The sequence below is a fragment of the Peromyscus maniculatus genome, chromosome 20 (assembly GCF_049852395.1).
Source record: "Peromyscus maniculatus bairdii isolate BWxNUB_F1_BW_parent chromosome 20, HU_Pman_BW_mat_3.1, whole genome shotgun sequence".
Lineage (NCBI taxonomy): Eukaryota > Metazoa > Chordata > Mammalia > Rodentia > Cricetidae > Peromyscus > Peromyscus maniculatus.
The window spans coordinates 54,356,149-54,376,957 of record NC_134871.1 but is presented as its reverse complement, the minus strand read 5'-3'; the positions used below and the strand labels follow the sequence as shown (position 1 = coordinate 54,376,957).

At 52.0% G+C, this 20,809-nt stretch overlaps 1 protein-coding gene across 14 annotated transcripts in view; it reads right to left on the bottom strand.

The window, feature by feature from the left end:
• Positions 1-20,468, bottom strand: part of Fam118a (family with sequence similarity 118 member A) — a 30,390-nt gene extending 9,922 nt beyond the window's left edge. For 2 of the 14 annotated variants that reach the window (XM_076556493.1, XM_076556494.1), the window contains exons 1-5: positions 18,739-18,871; positions 7,520-7,575; positions 6,693-6,945; positions 3,857-4,078; positions 1,270-1,398 (exon numbers count right to left, since the gene is read on the bottom strand). In XM_076556493.1, coding sequence (XP_076412608.1) covers positions 1,270-1,398; positions 3,857-4,078; positions 6,693-6,945; positions 7,520-7,566 — 651 coding nt within the window. In that variant the 5' untranslated portion in view covers positions 7,567-7,575; positions 18,739-18,871. Of the gene's footprint in view, positions 1-1,269; positions 1,399-3,856; positions 4,079-6,692; positions 6,946-7,519; positions 7,639-10,325; positions 10,481-12,331; positions 12,412-17,688; positions 17,788-18,276; positions 18,894-20,319 lie in introns of those variants that run through there. The other 12 variants (XM_076556495.1, XM_076556490.1, XM_076556497.1 and 9 more) reach the window with 12 other exon arrangements.
• Positions 20,469-20,809: the final 341 nt, after the last annotated feature.

The window sequence follows — 20,809 nt, the reverse complement described above, 5'->3', positions numbered from 1 at the left end:
GGTACATATACACAATGGAGTACTACTCAGCAGAGAAAAACAATGAAAGCATGAAATTTGCAGGCAAATGGGTGGAACTAGAAAAAAATCATCCTGAGTGAGGTAACCCAAACCCAGAAAGACAGTTATGGTATGTACTCACTCATTGGTGGATTCTAGATATAAAATAAAGAACAATCAGACCACAACCCATAGAACCATAGAGGCTATATATATAGCATGGAGGTCCCTAGGACGACTGTGGCATATAATAAATTTCAGTTTTACTCAATTATTTAAAAAAAAAATAGCCAAATGAATGGAAACACATGAACTATGAACCAAAGGCTGAGGGGCCCCCAGCTGGATCAGGCCCTCTGAATAGGTGTGACAGTTGATTGGCTTGATCAGTTTGGGAGGCAACTAGGCAGTGGGACCAAGTCCTGTGCTCATTGCATGAGTTGGCTGTTTGAAACCTGGAACTTATGCAGGGACACTTGGCTCAGTCTGGGAGGAAGGGACTGGACCTCCCTGGACTGAGTCTACCAAGTTGATCACAGTCCTCGGGGGAGGTGGGAATGGAGGGTGGGCTGGGGGTAAGGGGAGAGGGTGGGAGGGGGGAGAATAGGGGAACCCATGGCTGATATGTAGAACTGAATGGTATTGTAAAATAAAAAATATATATAAAAAAAAAAGAATAAAGTAATATAAAAAAAAAGTGAACAAAGAGTCAGAAAATGAGGTGTTAACTGGTTCTGTCTGCCATGCGTGCTGGCATAGAAGCGAGGGCATGTGCTGGGCAAGAGCTCAGCCAGAGCTCCATTCTTAGCCTGGATTCTAAAACTATGTTTGGAAAGCTCAAGAGATTGCTATGTAAGGATGGTGAGGACTGCAGACATAAGACACCTGAGCAAACACAGAGAACTGAGGAATAGGGAAAAACAGAGGAAGACCACAGGCTGCCAGCATCATGCAAGACTCCTGCCAAGTCCCTGCCAAGGAAATCATTGAGCTAGTGCTGGCCCCAAGAGAGAGGTTTGTACTTTCTAAGGAAGCACATACTTCCTCCTCCAGAAAGTGTGCCCTGAGCATCTACTCAAAATGCAGGCACCGTACCAGAGCACAGAGACATAGCTAAGAGCAGGAAGACATGGTCCTACCCCAGCAGCCGTGTGGAGGGTCAACAGACGGCCAGAATGCCTGGGAAACACTCAGACTACAGCCAGGTGGCTGCTTGCCACCGTCAATTCCCCAGGACAGGCACCCAAGGCTTAGTGAAAACAGGCATACCATTACTTCTGGATCTTGAGTGACATCTTTATAGCCCGATGGGTCCAGTACCATCCCACAGGGGTCTGTGTACAAGCCATGAATATGAAGAACTCCATACTTGATGTGGCCTCTTGCCCACTGAAGGACCTATCAAAAACCAAACCAAGACAAAGAAACAGTCTGGTGTTACTTCAAACAAGATACAAGAAGAAAATATCTGAGGGGTTGGAGATTTAGTTCAGTGGTAGAGCGCTTGCCTAGCAAGTGCAAGGCCCTGGGTTCAGTCCTCAGCTCTTGGGGAGGGTGGGGGGGACGACAACAACAACAAAAAAAAAAACCCAAAAAAGAAAATATCCGAAAAGGTAAATTATAATTACACCTTGAAAACAAAATGTGGCTGGCAGTTATTCCTGCCCAGAACTCAGCAAGAAGCAAGGACTGTAACTCTGCTGTTACAGCAGCTGGTAGTGACTGTGTGGGGGAAGGGATCTTCTTAAGTCATATGCAGCTCATCATTCTGTGTTGTTGCAGGGGCTGTAGTTGAGTTTGTTTCCATTTTCCTATTTTTGGTGCTGCAGGTAAACCCAGGTCCTCCGTCACATATGGAGATGAAGTGTTCTACTCCTGGGCTATAATACCAGCTCTCTGTTATTTTTACACCAGCAAAACTACATATTCAGAAAAAAGCTACTTATCAACTAGCCCCTGAATTCATTTCAGTTCTAATTACAGAGCCAAACGGGTTACAGGACACACTCCATGTCTGTGACTCATCCCTCAGTGTGGGGCTCCTGAATCTGCAGGCTCTACGGATAGACTACCCGGGGGCAGGAGCCTGATGACAATTCTCTTACCCATAGCAGACTATTCATTTCCTAACGGGCCGTCCTGCTCAGCCACAGCCTGTGTCCACCCCCTCCCAGGGCTAAGTCACAGCACAGGATCCCCAAGCAGCCAGCCTGTGCCCACAGCCAACTCAAGACAGGCTACCACAGAGAGAACATGGGTACCACAACTCAGTGGCCAAGAGCACAGGTAGCAATGTGGATCCCTAATAACCCAGAATATAAGAGTATCACAAAAGGCACAAACATGCCAAAAATGAAATTGGTCCATGAAGTGGAACTGTTCAACCTCAGCAATAAAAGGGAAACAATTAGGATTTTCACCCCCAGACAGGGAAACGCTTGGCTTTTCTGTTTTGTTTTGTATTTGAGACAGCTGCCCAGACCTGCCTCAAACCCACTAGGTAGCTCGGGCAGGCTCAAATGCACTCAAATCCACAGCCTCCAAAGTGCTAAGGTTCCAGGTGAGCACTCCCATGCCTGCTTGCTTTGTTTTTAATAACTCCACTGCTGGCAAGGGACAGGGAATGCTGTGCCACACAGAGCTGGAGGGGCACACCTGCCTTCTGGTGCTAGGATTACAGGCACCACCATGTCAGGCCAAATCACTGTCAACAACTTCTGGGCTCTTCTTCTCCCTTAGAACCTGCTCTCAGAAGTTCTTCCTCACTTTTCCTTAAATTACATTTGCTCTTTTTAAAGTAAAAATAATCTAGTTTGAATGACAATGACCTTCATAGGCTCATCTATTTGAACAATTGGTCCCCAGTTAGAACTGTTTGGGAAGGGTTAGGAGGTGTGGCCTTGTTGGAGGAAGTGTGTCACAGGGGTGAGCTTGAGGTTTCAAAAGCCCACACCAGGCCCAGTCTGTCTGTCTGTCTGTCTGTCTGTCTGTCTCTCTCTCTCTCTCTCTGCCTCCAACATGTAGCTCAGATGTAAGCTCTCAGCTACTGCTCTAGTGCCAGGCCTGCCTATTTTCTGCCAAGCTCCCTATCATGATGGTCACAGGCTCACCCTCTGAAACTGTAAGCAAACCCTCAAATAAATAAATGCCTTCTTCTACAAGGTACTTTGGTCATCGTGTCTCGTCATAGCAATAGAACAGTAGTAAGGTAAAATCGCCTAATGGAGCCAGGCATCATGGAGTACGCCTGTAGTCCTAGCACCTGGGAGGCAAAGGCAGGAGGATCGCTATCAGTTCAAAGTCAGCATGGTCTACATAGTGAGCTGCAGCCCAGCTACAACTATATAGCATGAGCCTGTCCCAAAAACAAACAAAAATGGCTAATGGAAGCAAGGCACAGTGCTGTGCACCTTTAACCCCAGTACTTGAAAGCAGAGGCACGTGGACCCCAAGTGTGAAATCTGCCTGAGCTATTCAGTAAGACCCTGTCTCCAAAATAAATATTAAGGGAAAAATTAAAAGCAGCATTGAAATGTTTGCATACCTCAAAATCCCAACTGTGCCAGTAAAACCCACCCTGGGAGGATTGCAGTCGTTTCTTTTAGTACTTGCTTTATGGTCCATATTCCCACGGTGACTGCTAATGACTAAACGTAGACAAGAAACACTCGCAGGGCACAGGGCAGAACAGATGAGTGGACAATAGCAAGCATCCCAAGAGGGGAAGGGCACAACTCCCAGGCTGCTTGAGGAAATGGCTGTGTGGCATCTAGGAGTAACTCAGTGCCTCGTTTCAATGCAGACCCCTGCGACATGTCCACAGCAATGACTTCCCCGACTCCTGCCCAGCTCGTACCTTTGTCTTGTCCTTCAAGTCCAGGGATTCCATGGGCTTGCTCTGCTGCTGCCCAAAGATCTCCAGCAAGTTGTCATAGTTGGTAGTCAGCACCATGGTGCCTCTATCCATTAGGCCGAGGATGGACTGCAGCACCACGGGGTTCTGGATGTGCTGCTCCAAGCTGTCAAAAACCTCCATTAGGCAATCCTGGAAGAAGTTGGGCTTGGTGTCTCCCGTGCGCTATGGAAAGAAAGGTAGATCAAGAGTTAGGAACACACGCCGGGCAGCGGTGGTGCACACCTTTAACCCCAGCGCTTGGGAAGCAGAGGCAGGTGGATCTCTATGAGTCTGAGGTCAGCCTGGTCTACAGAGCGAGTTCCAGGACAGGCAGGGCTCCAAAGAGAAAGAAACCACCTCGAAAAACCAAAAAAAAAGAGTAAGTTAGGAACGCAAGGTGGGCCTGATGGCGCACATCTCTGTGAGTTTGAGACCCGCCTGGTCTTAATAGTGAATTACAGGCCAGCCAGGTCTTCATAGAGACCCTGTCTCAAAATAACAACAACAAAAGGAGTTAGAAACACCAGAGCTCACTGTGACAAAGCCATGGCACCTGAGTAGGAGGCACATTCTTACAAACAGAAAGAAGGAAGTCAGCCTCGGAGGAGGAGGAGGAGGAGGAGGAGGAGGAGGAGGAGGAGGAGGAGAGCTCAAGGGCAAGGCTGTAACACTGCAGCAATAAATACTACAGGGAAAGCCAGGCAGCAGGCAGAGTAGGGGTGCAGCTACCGCTCGGGTGAGCGTGGGCAGGTCAAGGGCCCCAGAGTCTCTCTGAAGACTCAATGTCCAGGCAGAGACCTGCAGGAGGAGGAGTTCTCAGGACTGCTGTAAGCACACAGCATAGGTAAAAGGGACCAAGGTAGGCGTGAAAATGGGTCCAAGGTCAGAAAAGCACCCATGTGTGGCTAGGAGAGGGAGGGGAATGACAGCAGGTCCGAGAGGTGGCCAGGGACCAGGTCATATACACGGGAAGTCCCTACGTTCCACGTCGGGCAGGGAAGGTTTGACACCAAGGGCGTGAGCCGGGAGAAGCGGCGGCAGCAGAGCTTTGCTGAAGGAACCAGAGGATGGGTTGAGCTGGACATACACAGGGGTCAAGGAAGAGCAGCCCTGCCTAACCTAGGCTTAGTCTCACAGTCAGCACCTCAAGGGCCCACAAGTCAGAGCCACCAGGCAAGTCTCCCTCAGGCCCCTCCTTCTCCTAGGAGGCTGTGGGGATCTCACCACTGCGCCACTCCCCTGCAGTGCCTGCCAGCCCTCATCTTTATCCATGGCACCAGAACCCTCCTCGAAAACCTGCCAACACAGCAGAGGCCTGCTGACACCCCACCTGACTCCTCGGGAGGTTCAGAAGAGCGTGCAAGGGTAAGAAGGGACGGACAGCACTTCAGACGCATCTCCTGACCAACACTGATCAACATGACAGCCTCTCCCTGCATGAGCCACACACCCTCCATGCTGCCCAGCCATCCACAGATGTAGCCTTCCTCTTCCTGTAGAAGGAAGGGGTCAGCACCCTTTGTCTACCAAGGCCAGTACATCTGTTAGGCCTGTGGCCACGGTTCCTCTGCGACTACTCAAGCTGGCCTCTGGGCACGAGAGCAGCCATAGACAATGTGCCTGCAAGAGGGTGTGGCCACGTGCCAACACCACTTTATAAAAAGGGCTAGCAGGTCAGGGTTGGCTCAGCCCCTGCCTACAGTGGCAGCTGCACCTGATTAACAGAACACCCCCACTTGGCCCAGCCCCACCTAATTGAAAAGGTCCCCAGCCTGGGAAGGTGAGGTGCAGCATTAGGGTAAAACACTGATCTCGTGACTCCATGGGACGTCATGGAAGGGTGAGGGGTGACAGCCCATCCCCCACTGCCCACTGGAAAAGGAGCGGGGGTGGTCAGGCTGCCAACTGTACAAAGACAGGGCACTTCACGCTGAGGATGGCAGAGCCCAGGTCCCCAGCACCATGGGGGCTCTTGCACCCTCCTGGGCTGCCTCTCCAGGTTTCAATATAGGAATCAGCTACTATCACAATAAAACCACACCTTTTGGGGTCTCTCTTTTGACCCAAAACCTCTCCTGCCCTTCCTGTTGACCATTTCAGGCTCTTATCATCTTCCCTAGGGCTCACAGCTCAAGTTTCCTTCCGCCTCCTGCATATGCTGACTGCACATCTCCCACAAACACAGACCAGGGAGAAGCAGCCTACTCCAGCTTCACACTGTGCTTAGCACCTGCACCCGGCACAGACACCACGAGCCGGCCCTGCCTCTCATTAACTGCCCCCTGCATCACCAACTATGTCACCGCTCTGCTGTGTCACTTCTACCAGCAGACAGACCCTGATTTCCCACCTTAAAATGTCTTCTGAGGACCCGCTGTATCTGGAGAGGTATGACTGCCAACACAGTATTCACAGCGCCTCACAACCCTCACACCAAAAATGCAGCATGACAACATCCAGACCAGAGCCAGGCAGCCTACGGGAGTCATTGCTACAGGCTGATCCAGCCCCTGCAGACAACATCAGCGTTTGAAAGGGTGGCATCTGCTGGGCATGATGGTACACACCTTTAATCCCAGCACTCAAGAGGCAGAGGCAGGCAGATTTCTGAGTTCTAGGACAGCCTGGGCTACACAGAGAAACCCTGTCTCGAATATTAAAAAACAGAACAAAAGGATGGTGACTGAGCACTAAATAATGAGTGCTCACGGAGGCCGAGTGTTCAATCTATCCACTCCCTCAACCTGGCCTAGAACCCAAAGGCAGCCCAGTGAAACCAGAAGGGTTTGCGACTCACAGGTGACATTTTCCGGATCAGATCATGGGCCACAACCAGCAGGTCCCGGTCCTTCATCACCTTCCTCCGGAACTCGGCAACGTCCCCGGGGTGCAGGACCTCCAGCTGCTCCGCAGCCTCGATGACTGCCTCGATGCAGCTCCTCCAAGAGCAGAGTGCGCGGATGCCCGGGGCCACTGCTGCACTCACGCCAGTCCCGATGACCAGGAGCAGGTCCTGGGGTTGCTTCCTGATGAGGCTCTTTAAAAATTTCCTATTGAGAAACAAGGGAAGAAGAAGCCAGCAGTCGGCTTGGAAGTACCGCAAGCTTCCAGTCTAGAAACATCTAGAATGTTCAGGTCAAACACTGGCCCTTCCATATGCTACCAGAAGACAAAGTCCATGCTGCCCACGGTGATAAGCACATTAACATGAGAATATCTGTGAACAACCAGTTCAGCCCCTCTCATCCTCTGAAGCTGCAAGTAGCTTGCAAACACTGTAAGGACAAAATGATCTTGCTGTGGTGACAGCAAGACAATTTCTGACAAAATGCAGGTTTTCTGCCACCTAAACACCCCCCCTCCACACACACCCCGCGCTGCGCTCTCCAGGGGGCAGCAGTTCATTCTGCATCACTTTCCAGGAAGTGGAACCTGGGGCCACTCACAGTCCTGGGGCCTTCCCACCCTCCACCTCCACATGGCCTGGTTTAGAGATGGGGCTCGGATGGCTTCTTCCAGCAGAAAGCCATTTTCTGTGATGTTTCTTGTGTTGGAGGAGACCATGGTGAGCAGCTCTGGGTTCTCCTCCCAGCCTACCTCTATTTCCTAACTGACTTTAGTTACCTTGATTTCTGTTCACTTCTGTTCGTTGTCTTTTCCACTGACTCCATCTGTGAATCCTAAAGAGAAATACATTCATCAGCCCAGGTTCTCCTCCCCAGATGAAAGACTTTACGAGTGCCCTGGAAGACAGTAAAGGATGGGATTGAAGCCACATGCCCTGACTCCCCATCTAATCAGAACACCTGGAAAATGCCATCCACGAAAAGACAGTTCCTCGGCCACCACTGCTCCCTTGCCTGGCTTCCATGGGTCAAAGGTTCAGAAAGGAAAACATTCCCAGAGCAGGCTGTAAGCAGCTTTTGCGAGCTAGTTCCCACTGTGTTTTCACCCTGGAAATGTCTCCTTAAGACAAAGCCATCTACAATTGTCCCAACCCCCTCTCCCTTGATTCTAGAACTAATGTTTACTGTAAACAAGGAAATATGCAGAGAACTTGGTATGAAGGCCTACATCCCACTATCACTGAGAATTATGGTACCATTTGCCCATTTACCTCCAGGCCTTTTACTGATATTTTTCATGTAATTTGAGAGCCTAATACATATCCTAATTCATAATTAAAAGCAAGCCACACATGTGGAATTACAATACATATACTGACTGATACGCCATCTTCAATAGCCCTTCACTCATGCAAGATGCTAGTGGCATGGTGAGCAGCTTGTGTGCAGAACTTGTAATGACCCTGTCTAAGAAGGGCAGCCCTCTGAGCGGCAGACCTGCTGAATTAAAGGCATGAGCAGAGCACACCTACAATCCCATCAGTCAGAAGGGCAGAAGCAGAGGAACCTGAGGTAAAGGCCCGCCTAGGCTATGTAGGGACTCCAGCTCAAAACAAAGGAGAAAAAGGAGTCCTACCACTCCTCAGCACCCCCTGCAGCAGCAGCACCCCCTGCAGCAGCAGCACCCCCTGCAGCAGCAGCACCCCCTGCAGCAGCAGCACCCCCTGCAGCAGCAGCACCCCCTGCAGCAGCACCCCCTGCAGCAGCACCCCCTGCAGCAGCACCCCCTGCAGCAGCACCCCCTGCAGCAGCAGCACCCCCTGCAGCAGCAGCACCCCCTGCAGCAGCACTCCCTGCAGCAGCACTCCCTGCAGCAGCACCCCCTGCAGCAGCACCCCCTGCAGCAGCACCCCCTGCAGCAGCACCCCCTGCAGCAGCACCCCCTGCAGCAGCAGCACTCCCTGCAGCAGCACCCCCTGCAGCAGCACCCCCTGCAGCAGCACCACCTGCAGCAGCACCCCCTGCAGCAGCACTCCCTGCAGCAGCACTCCCTGCAGCAGCACTCCCTGCAGCAGCAGCACTCCCTGCAGCAGCAGCACTCCCTTCAGCAGCACCCCCTGCAGCAACACTCCCTGCAGCAGCACACCCTGCAGCAGCACACCCTGCAGCAACACTCCCTGCAGCAGCACCCCCTGCAGCAGCAGCACACCCTGCAGCAGCAGCACACCCTTCAGCAGCACCCCCTGCAGCAACACTCCCTGAAGCAGCACTCCCTGCAGCAGCAGCACCCCCTGCAGCAGCACCCCCTGAAGCAGCACTCCCTGCAGCAGCAGCACCCCCTGCAGCAGCACCCCCTGAAGCAGCACTCCCTGCAGCAGCAGCACCCCCTGCAGCAGCACCCCCTGAAGCAGCACCCCCTGCAGCAGCACCCCCTGCAGCACCCCCTGCAGCAGCACTCCCTGCAGCAGCACTCCCTGCAGCAGCAGCACTCCCCAGGAGTCAGCAGTGGCAGAACACCTGCCCTGCCAACCCTGCCCACAGACTGAAAACCCTTGTCCACATTCTAATCTTTTTCCTCTTCAATTAGAATTAGGTCACCAAAAATAATTTCCCAGGAGAAATCACCAAGCTCAATGGGTCTGTAAGTTGCACCCTCAGGCTGGAGAAATGGGGTCCTGCAGTCACCCATGAAAACATGGGATGCATCCATCCCCCTACCTTGGAGGAAAACACTCATAGCTTCCAAAATCCCCAAGAGCCCCTGACTTTTCCTCAGTGCTAAGAAACAAGTCCATGGGCCAAAAAGTGAAGCTGGCAGAGGATGCCACCTGCCCAGGGGAAAGAAGGGCCGAGGAGTGTGGGTACCCGCCCCCCTCACTGCAGTCACCACACACGGTCAAGTCTACTTTGCTTTTGTAATCTGGTAGAAATTTTCTAAGGCAAGTTACAAGTATTCTAGTCCACATAACCTGTCCACTGCACACAGAAGCCCTACAGACCCCACCCCAAGAGTCCAGGGGGCCAATACATATTCGTTGATTCTGTTTCCGACTGTACAGCAGATTCCTGTAACTGGCCAAACTACCAAGCTCAGTTCCTCTCCGGAGGGAAAGTGCTCTGTGAACCAAACTGCTGAGCCAAGCAGCCCAGCTGTGCCCTACAGCTGAGAACAGGGGTCAGGGGTGGGGTGGGGGGATCCCTGAAGGACAGAGCACAGAGATGTTGCTGCACTTCCTGTTTGAAGTTAATATGAGCAGACTAACTCAAGACCACCAAAATAACTGTCTTCAGAGTGGACCTGTCTTCCTGCCTGGGGGAAAGCCCTTCATCCTGGCCGGCTCTCCCCAGCGTTTACAGCTGACTTCAAACAGTCCGAGGCAGCCAGCATGCCTTAGAAATGGCACAGCCTCAACTGTTAGCACACAAAGAACTTGGAGACGCTCTAGATCTTCCTCCTGTTCAACTGCTTTTGTCCTCTACACATCTGTAGGCACCAGAGTTAACACCCAAAACTGTGCACTTGGACCTCAAAGTAACACGAAAACAAGAGATTTCAGTTCCCCAAGAAAATGAGAGACACTCACAGGAGAGAACTCTGCTCTGGCAGGCACGCTGTGACTGGTTCCTGCTGGGCTCTGCCTCAGCCTGAGTTGGTGGTCTGGAGAGGTCTCTGCAGCCAGCTCTGCACAGGGATTCCCACCTCCACGGGGAGGGGGCCTCTGGGCTTTTAGAGTGCTGGGGACCTCTAGGATTCAGAGCAACCAGCAGGGGACGCACAAGACACAGGCTCAGCAGAGGAACCGTGAGGCGCTAGCTGCACAGCTGTCCATATTTAGACATTTACAGTTCTTTATAAACACTACATGCTTAAAGACATTACTTCATTTCCTGTTTTTCAGCAGCCAAAAGATCAGAGCCAAACCTCATAATCCAGAGTGCCCAAACTCTCCCCTTTGTTTTTAAACCAAGGCCCAAGTGGGAGATTTGCCCAGCTTCATCTGTGCCTAGAAGTTTCTGGAGGCCATTCTACCTCTGATGCTCCTTTCCCTTCTCAAGAGCCACTCCTTTAAGCCAATCACATTCCTGACAACAGCAACAAAACCCTTCGGAGGCCTCTTAGATGCTGCAGCTTTCCGTTTCCTAGGTGACCATGTCGTCACCAGTTTGCAGTCTCAAAGCCAAGTCATCATAGCAACCCATTTTTTTTTTTCCATAAAAACCTACCAGTGTTCTCTAAATGTAAAAATCAGGCCCAAAACAGACTCTTAAAAGCAGTTACTGTCCTCTTTATCTAAACCCTTCAGCAAAGTCTCAGCACAATGTTTTGGGCCTAGACTAAGAAATCACAGCTATTTTACGCAAATGAGCTCTGTAGTAACGAGACTGCTCCTTGGCATCCAGCACTAAATATATGCTCTTCAGAAAGGCCGGAGACATGGCTCAGTGGTTATGATCATAAACTGCTCTTACAGGGGTCCTACCTTTGGTCCCAGCACCTACTCCAGGTGTTCAAAGGAATCTCCAGCTCCAGGGGACCTAGCGCCTGACCTCCACGAGCACCTGCCTCATAAGTATATACTCCACACTGGCACACACAGACACAGAAATTAAAAATTTAAAACACTTAATGTTCACCAGAGTCTAAAACATGACAGACTCCATCCATACAGCTGTGAAGAGGAACCCCCACCTCCAACCCACCATGGTGGATCACTGACAATGCCCATCAAGCCTCCAGATACCCACACCCCACACAATGGCTCTGGTGTTAGTCACATGATTTCTTTGGCCACTGGCACACCAGCAAATGGGAGAAAAGTGCGTGTGTGACAAGCACCGGGGGGTGCAGCCTCCTGTCCCCTGGAACTCTGCCCTGGAGAGCTGGTCCAGCCCGAGAGAATGAGCATCACCCAGCTGAGGAGCAAGGCTACCCTACCCTCAACACTCAGGTCCAAGAACACCGTGTGAGCCACCCAGGGTGGCTGGTAGAGCTTTGATGAGTCAGGCCCAGCCCAAGCTCTACAAGCCACCCTTGTCTGAAAGGCTGGCTACCACCAGGGTTCTACACTGCCACAGAGATCAGAGAGAAGAAAGAACACGCCAGAGCCGTCATGAGGGTGGCCATAGGTGTGGGAGGATATAGGGGGTGTGTGCTGTTGATCATTAAAAGTGCCGCAACAAGTAACTAAATTAAGCCCAAGCCTGTGAAATCTCAGAAATTACACTTTTTAAAAAACTTGACTTCTAGCCAGATGTGGTGGCGCAAGCCTTTAGTCCCAGCACTCAAAGGCTCGGAGGTCCTCAAAGAAGGCTAACATGGAGCATGGTGGCCATTCCTTTAATCCTAGCTCTGGGGAGGCAGAGGCAGGAGGACCACTTCAAGTTTAAGGTTAGCCTTATCTACATAATGAGCTCCAGGGCAGCCTGGGCTACACAGCAAGATTTTTATCTTAAAAAAGCACACAGGAGAACAGGAAGCTGGACTCCGCCAGTCATATTCCCACTACGAGACTGGGGCATCTGCACAGCAGGCACTTGTGGCCATATGCCAAGCCTGCCACTCCAACTGATGCCGGCCCATTCCCCTCACCTGATTTCTAATCCCTGATGTCCAGTCAGTCTTCTTTCTCACACCACATGGACCTTATATGGGTCTTAGACAGGAGGAACATGGTGCTGGGGCAGAAGTCACTGGTAATAATAATAATGTCCAGTCTACCCCGTGGCACAAATGAACCAGCTGGGGTCTGGGTGACAGATCTGTCTCAGGTGAGATGGATCAACAGGACTCCATCTACCTGAACTGGAAACAAAGCAGGAAGGAGCTTTAAAAAACCACACAAGGAATAGACTTATACTCGGAACCACAACCACTCAGAACAGTACTGAGACATGGCAGAAAAACCCAAAGCTCCGTTCCCACCTGCATGTGGGGTTCCCCCACCCATGTCACTGGTTAGACCATTGCAAAGACTTCAGGTGAGCACAGAATCTGAAAGGCACTTGGTCAAGATGCCTACAAGCTACCAGAAGCTACCTAAGCACACCGGCAAGTTTCCAACTCTGAACCACTCTCTTGGGGCCATCCTACAACGGTCACTTCTGCAGCCTGTAATCAGGGTATGAGGATGAATCGTGTCTCCAGCTCAGAGAACAAAGCTAGGCATGGTGACTCACATCTGTGATCAGAGTATTCAGGATACCGAGCAGGTGGATCACTAAGAGTAAAAGGCCAGCCTGGGCATACAGCATGAGGCTGCCTCAACACCCCTCCACTCCCATCCCCTCCCCCAGCAGAGACAGTCAAGCATGGTTGCTCATGGATCCCCTCCCCCCAAAAGACAGCCAAGCATGGTTGCTCATGCCTGCAATTCCAGCAAACAGAAGGCTTAAACAGAAAAAAGATATCAAAAGTTTAAGGCCACCCTGGTCCACATAGTGAATTCCAGGCCAGCCTGAGCTACAAAATGAGACCCTAAAACAGAAACAGGGATGGGGGGTGGCTCAGTGGGTAAAATTACTTGCTGCACAAGAACTAGGATCTAAGTTTGAACCCCCAGCACCCACTTAAAATTTGTGTGTGGCTGGGCAGTGGTGACACACACCTTTAATCCCAGCACTCGGGAGGCAGAGGCAGGCGGATCTCTGTGAGTTCTAGGTCAGCCTGGCCTACAGAGTGAATTCCAGGGCAGGCTCCAAAGCTACACAGCAAAACCCTGTCTCGAAAAACCAGAAAACTATGTATAGCTATATAGGCACCTACACCTTTGTAGGGGGCAGAGCCTGGAAGATCCCTGGAACTTGATGGTTCAGTGAGAGACCCAGTCTTATAAGGAATAAGGCAGGGAGGAACATCTGGCAGCCTCTCCTGGCCTCCATGCAACACAAACACACACTTCAAAACAATTTACAGCAGACAAACCCTGACCCTCAGCACACACCACTAGGCCAATCGCTAAAATAAATAACAGCAGAAAGTCCACCTATAGCTGGGCATATTGTCACATGTCTTTGATCCCAGCACTCTGGAGGAGGCAGGTGGATCTCTGTGAGTTCAAAGCCTGCCTGCTGATCTACATAGTGAGTTCCAGGACAGCTAGGGCTATGAAGACAAACTATGTCAAAACAAAACAAAAAAGTGCTAACTGGTGTCTTGGAAACAGTGCTCCCAAGCTGCTTATATTTGAGCCCAAATTAAGAAATAGCTACATAATAAAGAAACCCTGTCTCAACCTTCCCCAAAAAAAGGTGGATGAGAGAAATAATTCCACAAAGTTGTTCACTGACCTCCGCACATGCTGTGTAACATGCACTCACACATATCACAAGCACAATAATAAAAAAACAAATTCTAAGCCGGGCGGTGGTGGCGCACGCCTTTAATCCCAGCACTCGGGAGGCAGAGCCAGGCGGATCTCTGTGAGTTTGAGGCTAGCCTGGGCTACCAAATGAGTTCCAGGAAAAAGGCGCAAAGCTACACAGAGAAACCCTGTCTCGAAAAACCAAAAAAAAAAAAAAAAAATTCTAAAAAAGAAAAAGCAAGATCCCACCAGTACCCAAACCAAAACACTTAAGATTACAGTTCTTGCCTGGCGATGGTGGTGCACGCCTTTAATCCCAGCACTCGAGAGGCAGAGGCAGGCGGATCTCTGTGAGTTCGAGGCCAGCCTGGTCTACAGAGCGAGATCCAGGACAGACACCAAAACTACACAGAGAAACCCACACACCTGCAGTCCCAGAATTTTAGAGATAGAGGCAGAAGGATTAGAAGTTCAAAGTGAACCAGTCAGTGGTGATGCACGCCTTTAATCCTGGCACTTGGTAGGCAGAGGCATGCGGGTACCTGTGAGTTCGAGGCCAGCCTTTTCTACAAAGCAAGTTCCAGGACAGGCTCCAAAGCTACAGAGAAACCCTGTCTCAAAAAAAAAAAAAGTTCAAGGTGAAGTTTAAGGCCAGCCTGGGCATGAGAGCTTGTCCAAATAAATAAAAAGATTGAAAAAAAAAAACCCCACAATATTAAGTATTGTTGCTTTTAGGGGGAAAAATGCAAAGCACTCTGCAGCATGATCTCATTCCACCCACTCAGGGAAGTGCCTACAGCACTCACCTACACCACTCCCACTGAGTCCATAGTAGAGGCAACCACCACACTGAGGTCTTGTCCGAATTCTAACGCCAGTGTGCTGGGATGGCAAACAATACGTGGGATGCTTTCCCAGGAACCTGCTGCCCACAGCACTCAGTTTTAGTGTGCCCATCAGAGGTGACACATCCCATAACACAGGTATTTGTATTAACTTAATAAGTCAGTAAAACACCCCAAACAGGGACCAAATGACCCCCAGCCCCACAAGATGCAGAAGAGATTCTGTAGAGCAACTTTAAAAAAAAAAATCACAGAATTTTAGAGCTGGGGGGCATCTTAAGGTTTATAATGCCAACTGCCCTCATTTTTCTTTTTTTTTTTTTTTTTTTTTTTTTTTTTTTTTTTTTTTTCCCGAGACAGGGTTTCTCTGTGTAGCTTTGCGCCTTTCCTGGAACTCACTTGGTAGCCCAGGCTGGCCTCGAACTCACAGAGATCCGCCTGGCTCTGCCTCCCGAGTGCTGGGATTAAAGGCGTGCGCCACCACCGCCCGGCCTGCCCTCATTTTTCTAAGGTGAAAGTAGGTCTCTAGTAATTTGGTCAACATCTCCCCAGGCACTGGGGACAGCAATAACTCGCTACTGGTTTGCATCCAGACTCCTTTGACTGTCCCAGGCACTGCCTGCACCCTGCATCCCCAAGTTTCCCTGCTATGTTCATTTCAACACCTGGCCCCCCAGGCTGGCTGCTCTGGTTAGCCTGCTGGTCCCCTGTCATTCCCCCAGAAACATGCCTTCAGGGAAGCCAGGGGAGATGGGTGGGACGGACAGACAGACACACACACAGCCAGCCAGCACAGACTGGCTGTCACACTTTAACTGCCTGCGGTAACCTTAGCAGAACTAACTGATAAGGAGGGCTGAAGAAGAGGTGTGGCCACTTCTCCAGGCAGAAGGCTCCAGGCTGTGGGGAAAGGAAAGGTTCACAGAAAGCCCCTGTCAGCATCAGCAGTGCTGGGCTGCCTCAGCCTAGGCAGCCCTCTGAGTCTGTTCCCTGACACGTGAAAAGGGCAGTGTGCACCTCCCAGGTAGCTAGAGCCATTCCACGGGATAACACCAGAGCAACCTACGGAGCATGCTTTGAAGGACCCCTAGATTTAATCCGCTAGAATCCAGCCCTGTCAGTGACTGTCAGCCATGTGTGGCTGGTGTCCGAAGACTCTTACCACAGGGTGCTGTGGTGCCCACAGGAAACCAGTTCCCTCTCCCCAGTCCAGGCTTCCTTCACTGTTCTTCATGATCTCTAACCCACACTGTCTACACTGTGTGCCATGCCTTAGAGTGCTCACCTGTCTGGACACTGACACCTCCTGCTGGCAGCTTCGGCCCCTCCAGTCACACAGGACAGTGCTGACACATCCGCATGTGTCTCCAGCACCTTTCCTTTTCCTTCAAGACCCCCCAGCTGGCCTCTAAGAACCAAGTCCGCACCCCCTGTTGGAAGCATGTCTCCTAGGGGAAAGCAGACAGTCACCTTGGTGAGGCACTAAGGTGACTATGACCCACGAGCAAACAGATAAAGTCTTGCCTAAGACGTTCCCATGTCAGTGTCCCAGGCCCTGAGCCCTGGGCTTTCAGAAGCTTAGTGAAACCCTAGAGGGCTTTTGAACCACATCACTTGGGTCTGTCTTACTTCCTACAAACAAGTCTCTCTACCACAGCTAAATCGACCACTGGAAAAATGTGTCAGTCAGGACTGGGGAGATGGTTCCATCAGCAAATCATCTGACCTGTAAACATAAGGCCTGAGTTTGATCCTCACAACTGTTTTTTAACAAGTGTCTCTCATGTGTTGGTGTACACTAGTGATCCCATTGGTGGGATGGTGAAGACCCGCAGGTCCTTGCAGCTCCTCAGCCAGCCTAGCCTAGACTCATTGATAAATCCTAGGCCAGTGAGAGACCCTGACTCAAAAAAAAAAAAAAAACACAGGAGGCAGCACCTGAGGAATGACACCCAAGATTCCCATTTGGCCTCCACACAGCCGTATGTGCTGTGCCCTGCCCTCCACCTTGCTATTCACACACACACAAATATGCTGGGCGGTGGTGGCGCACGCCTTTAATCCCAGCACTCGAGAGGCAGAGGCAGGCCGATCTCTGTGAATTTGAGGCCAGCGTGGACTACAGAGGGAGTTCCAGGAAAGGTGCAAAGCTACACAGAGAAACCCTGTCTTGAGAAACAACAAAAAAGAAAGAAAGAAAGAAGGAAAGAAAACTATTTAAAAAAAAAAATACAAGCTATTTTACTCCTCCCTAAGCCCTTCACTGGCCTCCTGTTCCCCTAAACCACCCAGGCCTCTGCTCCGCATTGGAAGCTCAGAGCCAGGTTCTGGCTCAGGCGCTCTTCCTTCCTTCACCGCAGAAGCTGGTTCCTTCACCGCAGAAGCAGTCACTGAAGACAGCCCAAGGGGATGAGGCTGCGGCTTCCTCCTTTCTCTTTATCATCCGTACAGGGACAGCTCCCAGGACGAAGCTCTGCCACCCACACCTCATGGTTCTAACATCTAGTGTGCTGGGCCCACCTCGCTGACTTCTCATTCCGCCTGCCACTCTGCCCGAAATGACCCTCAACAACGTCTCAGCCTTTGAGAGTCTGCCTCTCTTTTACTTCTCACATCCCTTCTCTTCACCATAACCTGTTCTCAAGAATCCCACCCCAGCTGCCTTTAAGGTCATCATTGCACACAAGTACCACACAGCCTGGCTAACCACCCCCACCTCCCAACCTTACCAGCTGGGGCTGTGCCCTCCGCCTCCAGCACCAAGCGTCCTGGATCACATAGGGCGCCCACTCCCTCCTCACCCATGCCTGACCCTTGTCTTTCACAATCAGCAGATGAAGTACGTTCTCTTTTGTAAGCAGTGCTTCGGGGCACCAGATCTGTTCATCAGTGACGATAGCCTGAGGAAATGACAATTCTTTGTTCTAGAGATTTCCAAGACTGAAAAAGGATAACATGTGTAACATTTGGCTCCAAACCTCCACCTGGGGAAGACAGCCACAGACTTCCATTTCCTACATAAGCAGCCCCTAAATCAAGATCCAGAAGGACGGCTCTTTAGGCTACCATCTTCCTAGCAACTAGGCCACCGGAATCAAGCCTTGCTCTCTTGGACTGGTTTTGGTGGGCTGTGTGTGGTAACAGAAACTACCACACATTGAGAACACAACCTAGAAGGGCCTTTGTCTGCCAACTCCTTCATTCCCAGCGATGCCTCTCTACACTATGAGTCTCACGAGTAAAAAACGCGGTCCCACACTGGCTTCCGCTGTACGGTGAGCACAAACGCATATGCCGAGCCCCACATCCCATCTCCTCTTCGGTTATACATAGCCCTCCGCTGACCTGTCGCGTGTTTCTACTTTTATTCCTATGAACAAATCACAAACCTCAAGAACACTCTAGTAGAAGCTGCATGGCTCTGTGAACCTCAAGTCAGAAAGCAGGAGGCAGGAGATCCCAGGAAGGAAGGACGGTGGGGAGAGGTGGCTCTGAAGGCCTCCACCCAAGAAAGGTTGGAGTCCACCGGCCGGGGAGACCCGAGGTTTAGGGGCGGGACCAGAGGGGATTCTGTTGGGCTTCTGGAGCACAAGGTGACAGGGTCTCAGGCCTTGAAGACGCAGAGGTCCTCTGTGGACTGAGTCTGGGGCAAAACTGGAGGGTTTGGGGGGCTCCCCAGAACTGAAAGGTGGTCCAGTCCACAGGTGGCCGCGGACCCGGGCAATCCCAGAGGATGCCGGAGGTAGGGGTCCCCGGGACATGAGGGACCTGGGGTGCCGGGCACTCAGGGCGGGTCCTGTGGGCTGGGGAAACGCGGGGTGCTGGCATCCGGCCCCGACCCGCCGCCTCACCTGCCGCGCAGCGGAGTTCGCCAGTGTCGCTCGCGCTCTCGCCTCCTCCCACCCGGGCCGCGCCCCTCGGGCTGGGTGGAGCCGCCGGGCGGTGCGCCGGATGGCGCTGCGCGCGCACCACGCGGAGCCTGCCGAGCCGAACCCGCAGCGCTCCCTCAATGCCTTCCCCCCGCGCGCGCGCACTCCCCGCGCGAACGTTCCGCCCTGAAATCAACGGCCCCGCGGCAACGGGAAGCCCCGCCCGGAGGGGGCGGGGCCACGCGCCCCGCCCTCAGAGAGGCTGCGATCGGGCGGATTGCGCAGTCGCGCAGGGGGGGGATGGTGAGGGGAGCGAGGTCTTAGAGAGTGAAGAGCTCGCGGCAGCTTTGCGTCCTCAGTTTCCCTATCTGTGCGCCTGGACGGCCCTGCGAAAACGCGAAGGTCGTCGAGCTCGGTCGGAACCACCCCTCGGCAGCCGCGTCTAGCCCGGCACTCGGGCGCGCTCCTTCAAGCTCAAGCCACAGGCTGCACCGCCTGTGCCCCTAACCGGCCCAGTTTGCTTTCCCGCAGTGACCATCTCTCCCATCTCTTGCCAGACCTGGCACCTGGTCCTCCCGGTGTGCCCCGGGGCCCCTCTTGGACACGTCTGTGCCCAGGTTCCGCGCCTGTCAATCAGGATGAACTCAGTACCCGCCCTGGACTGGGGGGGGGGGGCACACGTGGGTGGGCTCTGCGGGGGAGCACTCAGCCTGAGGAACCTAAAGTCCCGGTTACACCTCCCCTTTCTCTAAATAAGGCTGGGTCGGATCAAAACCCACTTCCTCCTCCCCACCTTCCCGGGTCCGCCCTACCCAGGCAAGTTTTTAGGACTTCCTCTCTCTCTGCCTCCTTTTTTCTACTTAGTTTTGCTGTTAGCATCCCTGTAGCCCATAAAGAAACTGCATTTGTCACAGACGCTGTTCTTAACGACTTTCGGCATGAAATTTGTGGAGCCAGAGCCCATGTGGTTTCCCATGCAGTACCGGGCACCTACCTGAGTCTGAATGTTCCTTTAGTCCTCAGAACAACCCCGTGGACGGCACCACATTTACTGCAATTAACAGCAGAAGAGGCCCAGGGAGGTTGTATTGGCAATACCAGCCATGCATTGACTCCCACTGTCCAGGCTTACCTCCCCTAGACTGTACAGTTTAAGTGTGATGCAATTTAGTTGACAAGCTCCTGCCCCAGGCCAGGTCCCGAGACCTATACTAAAGGAGCTCCTGGGTCCCAGGGAGGAACTTGTTCAAGACTATGGACTAGAAGATTTTGAACCCACAGTATGCAGAGAGAGACTGAATGTCCTCCAAGGTCCAGGACAGTAGAGCCCAGGTAAACTCAACTCTCCATCCAAGTACAACCCCATGGGGGACACAGACTGAAAGTCTCAGCCCATCCAGCCAAGAAACTTCACAAGGACAAGACCCACAGAAGGGACACATTTGGTACAATAGTCCCCTTCTTCCCCCATCCATGGACTGGAATCTGCTCCCACTTCTGGAGGGAATGGGAAGTGCCTCAGCCACCGAACACACACCACAAGGCTAAGGGCGAAATAGTCACCACATCAAGGGCTGGTGAGGATTCGGAGAAATGGAGCGGCTCAGTTCTGTTAGCTTCCTTTGCTTCTCATCAAGTAAGGAATACCAGAGATAGATCTCTTGGGAAGAGAAGGTGTTTGGCTGGCCATGGTGGCACACCCTTTTAACTCCGGCAGCCAGGCAGCAGAGCCAGGTATATCTCTGTGAGTGAACAAAGCAAAGCCCAGGCCAACCAGGGAAACACAGTGAGACCTTATCTCAAACAAAGGCAAGGGTGCGGGATTTGGGGCGGGGTTGGGGGGGGTGCTGGCAAGATGGCTCAGTGCTGGAGCACTGACTGCTCTTCTGGAGAGCCTGCACTGCATTCCCAGCGCTCACCACCGTCCATTTCCAGGGGACCCATCACTCTTTTCTCCAAGCACGCACATGTAACACGGATCTTAAAAGGTCTTACCATAAAAAACCCAGAGCCAGATATTGGGGTGAAAGCTGAAAGATCAGAGAAGCAGAGC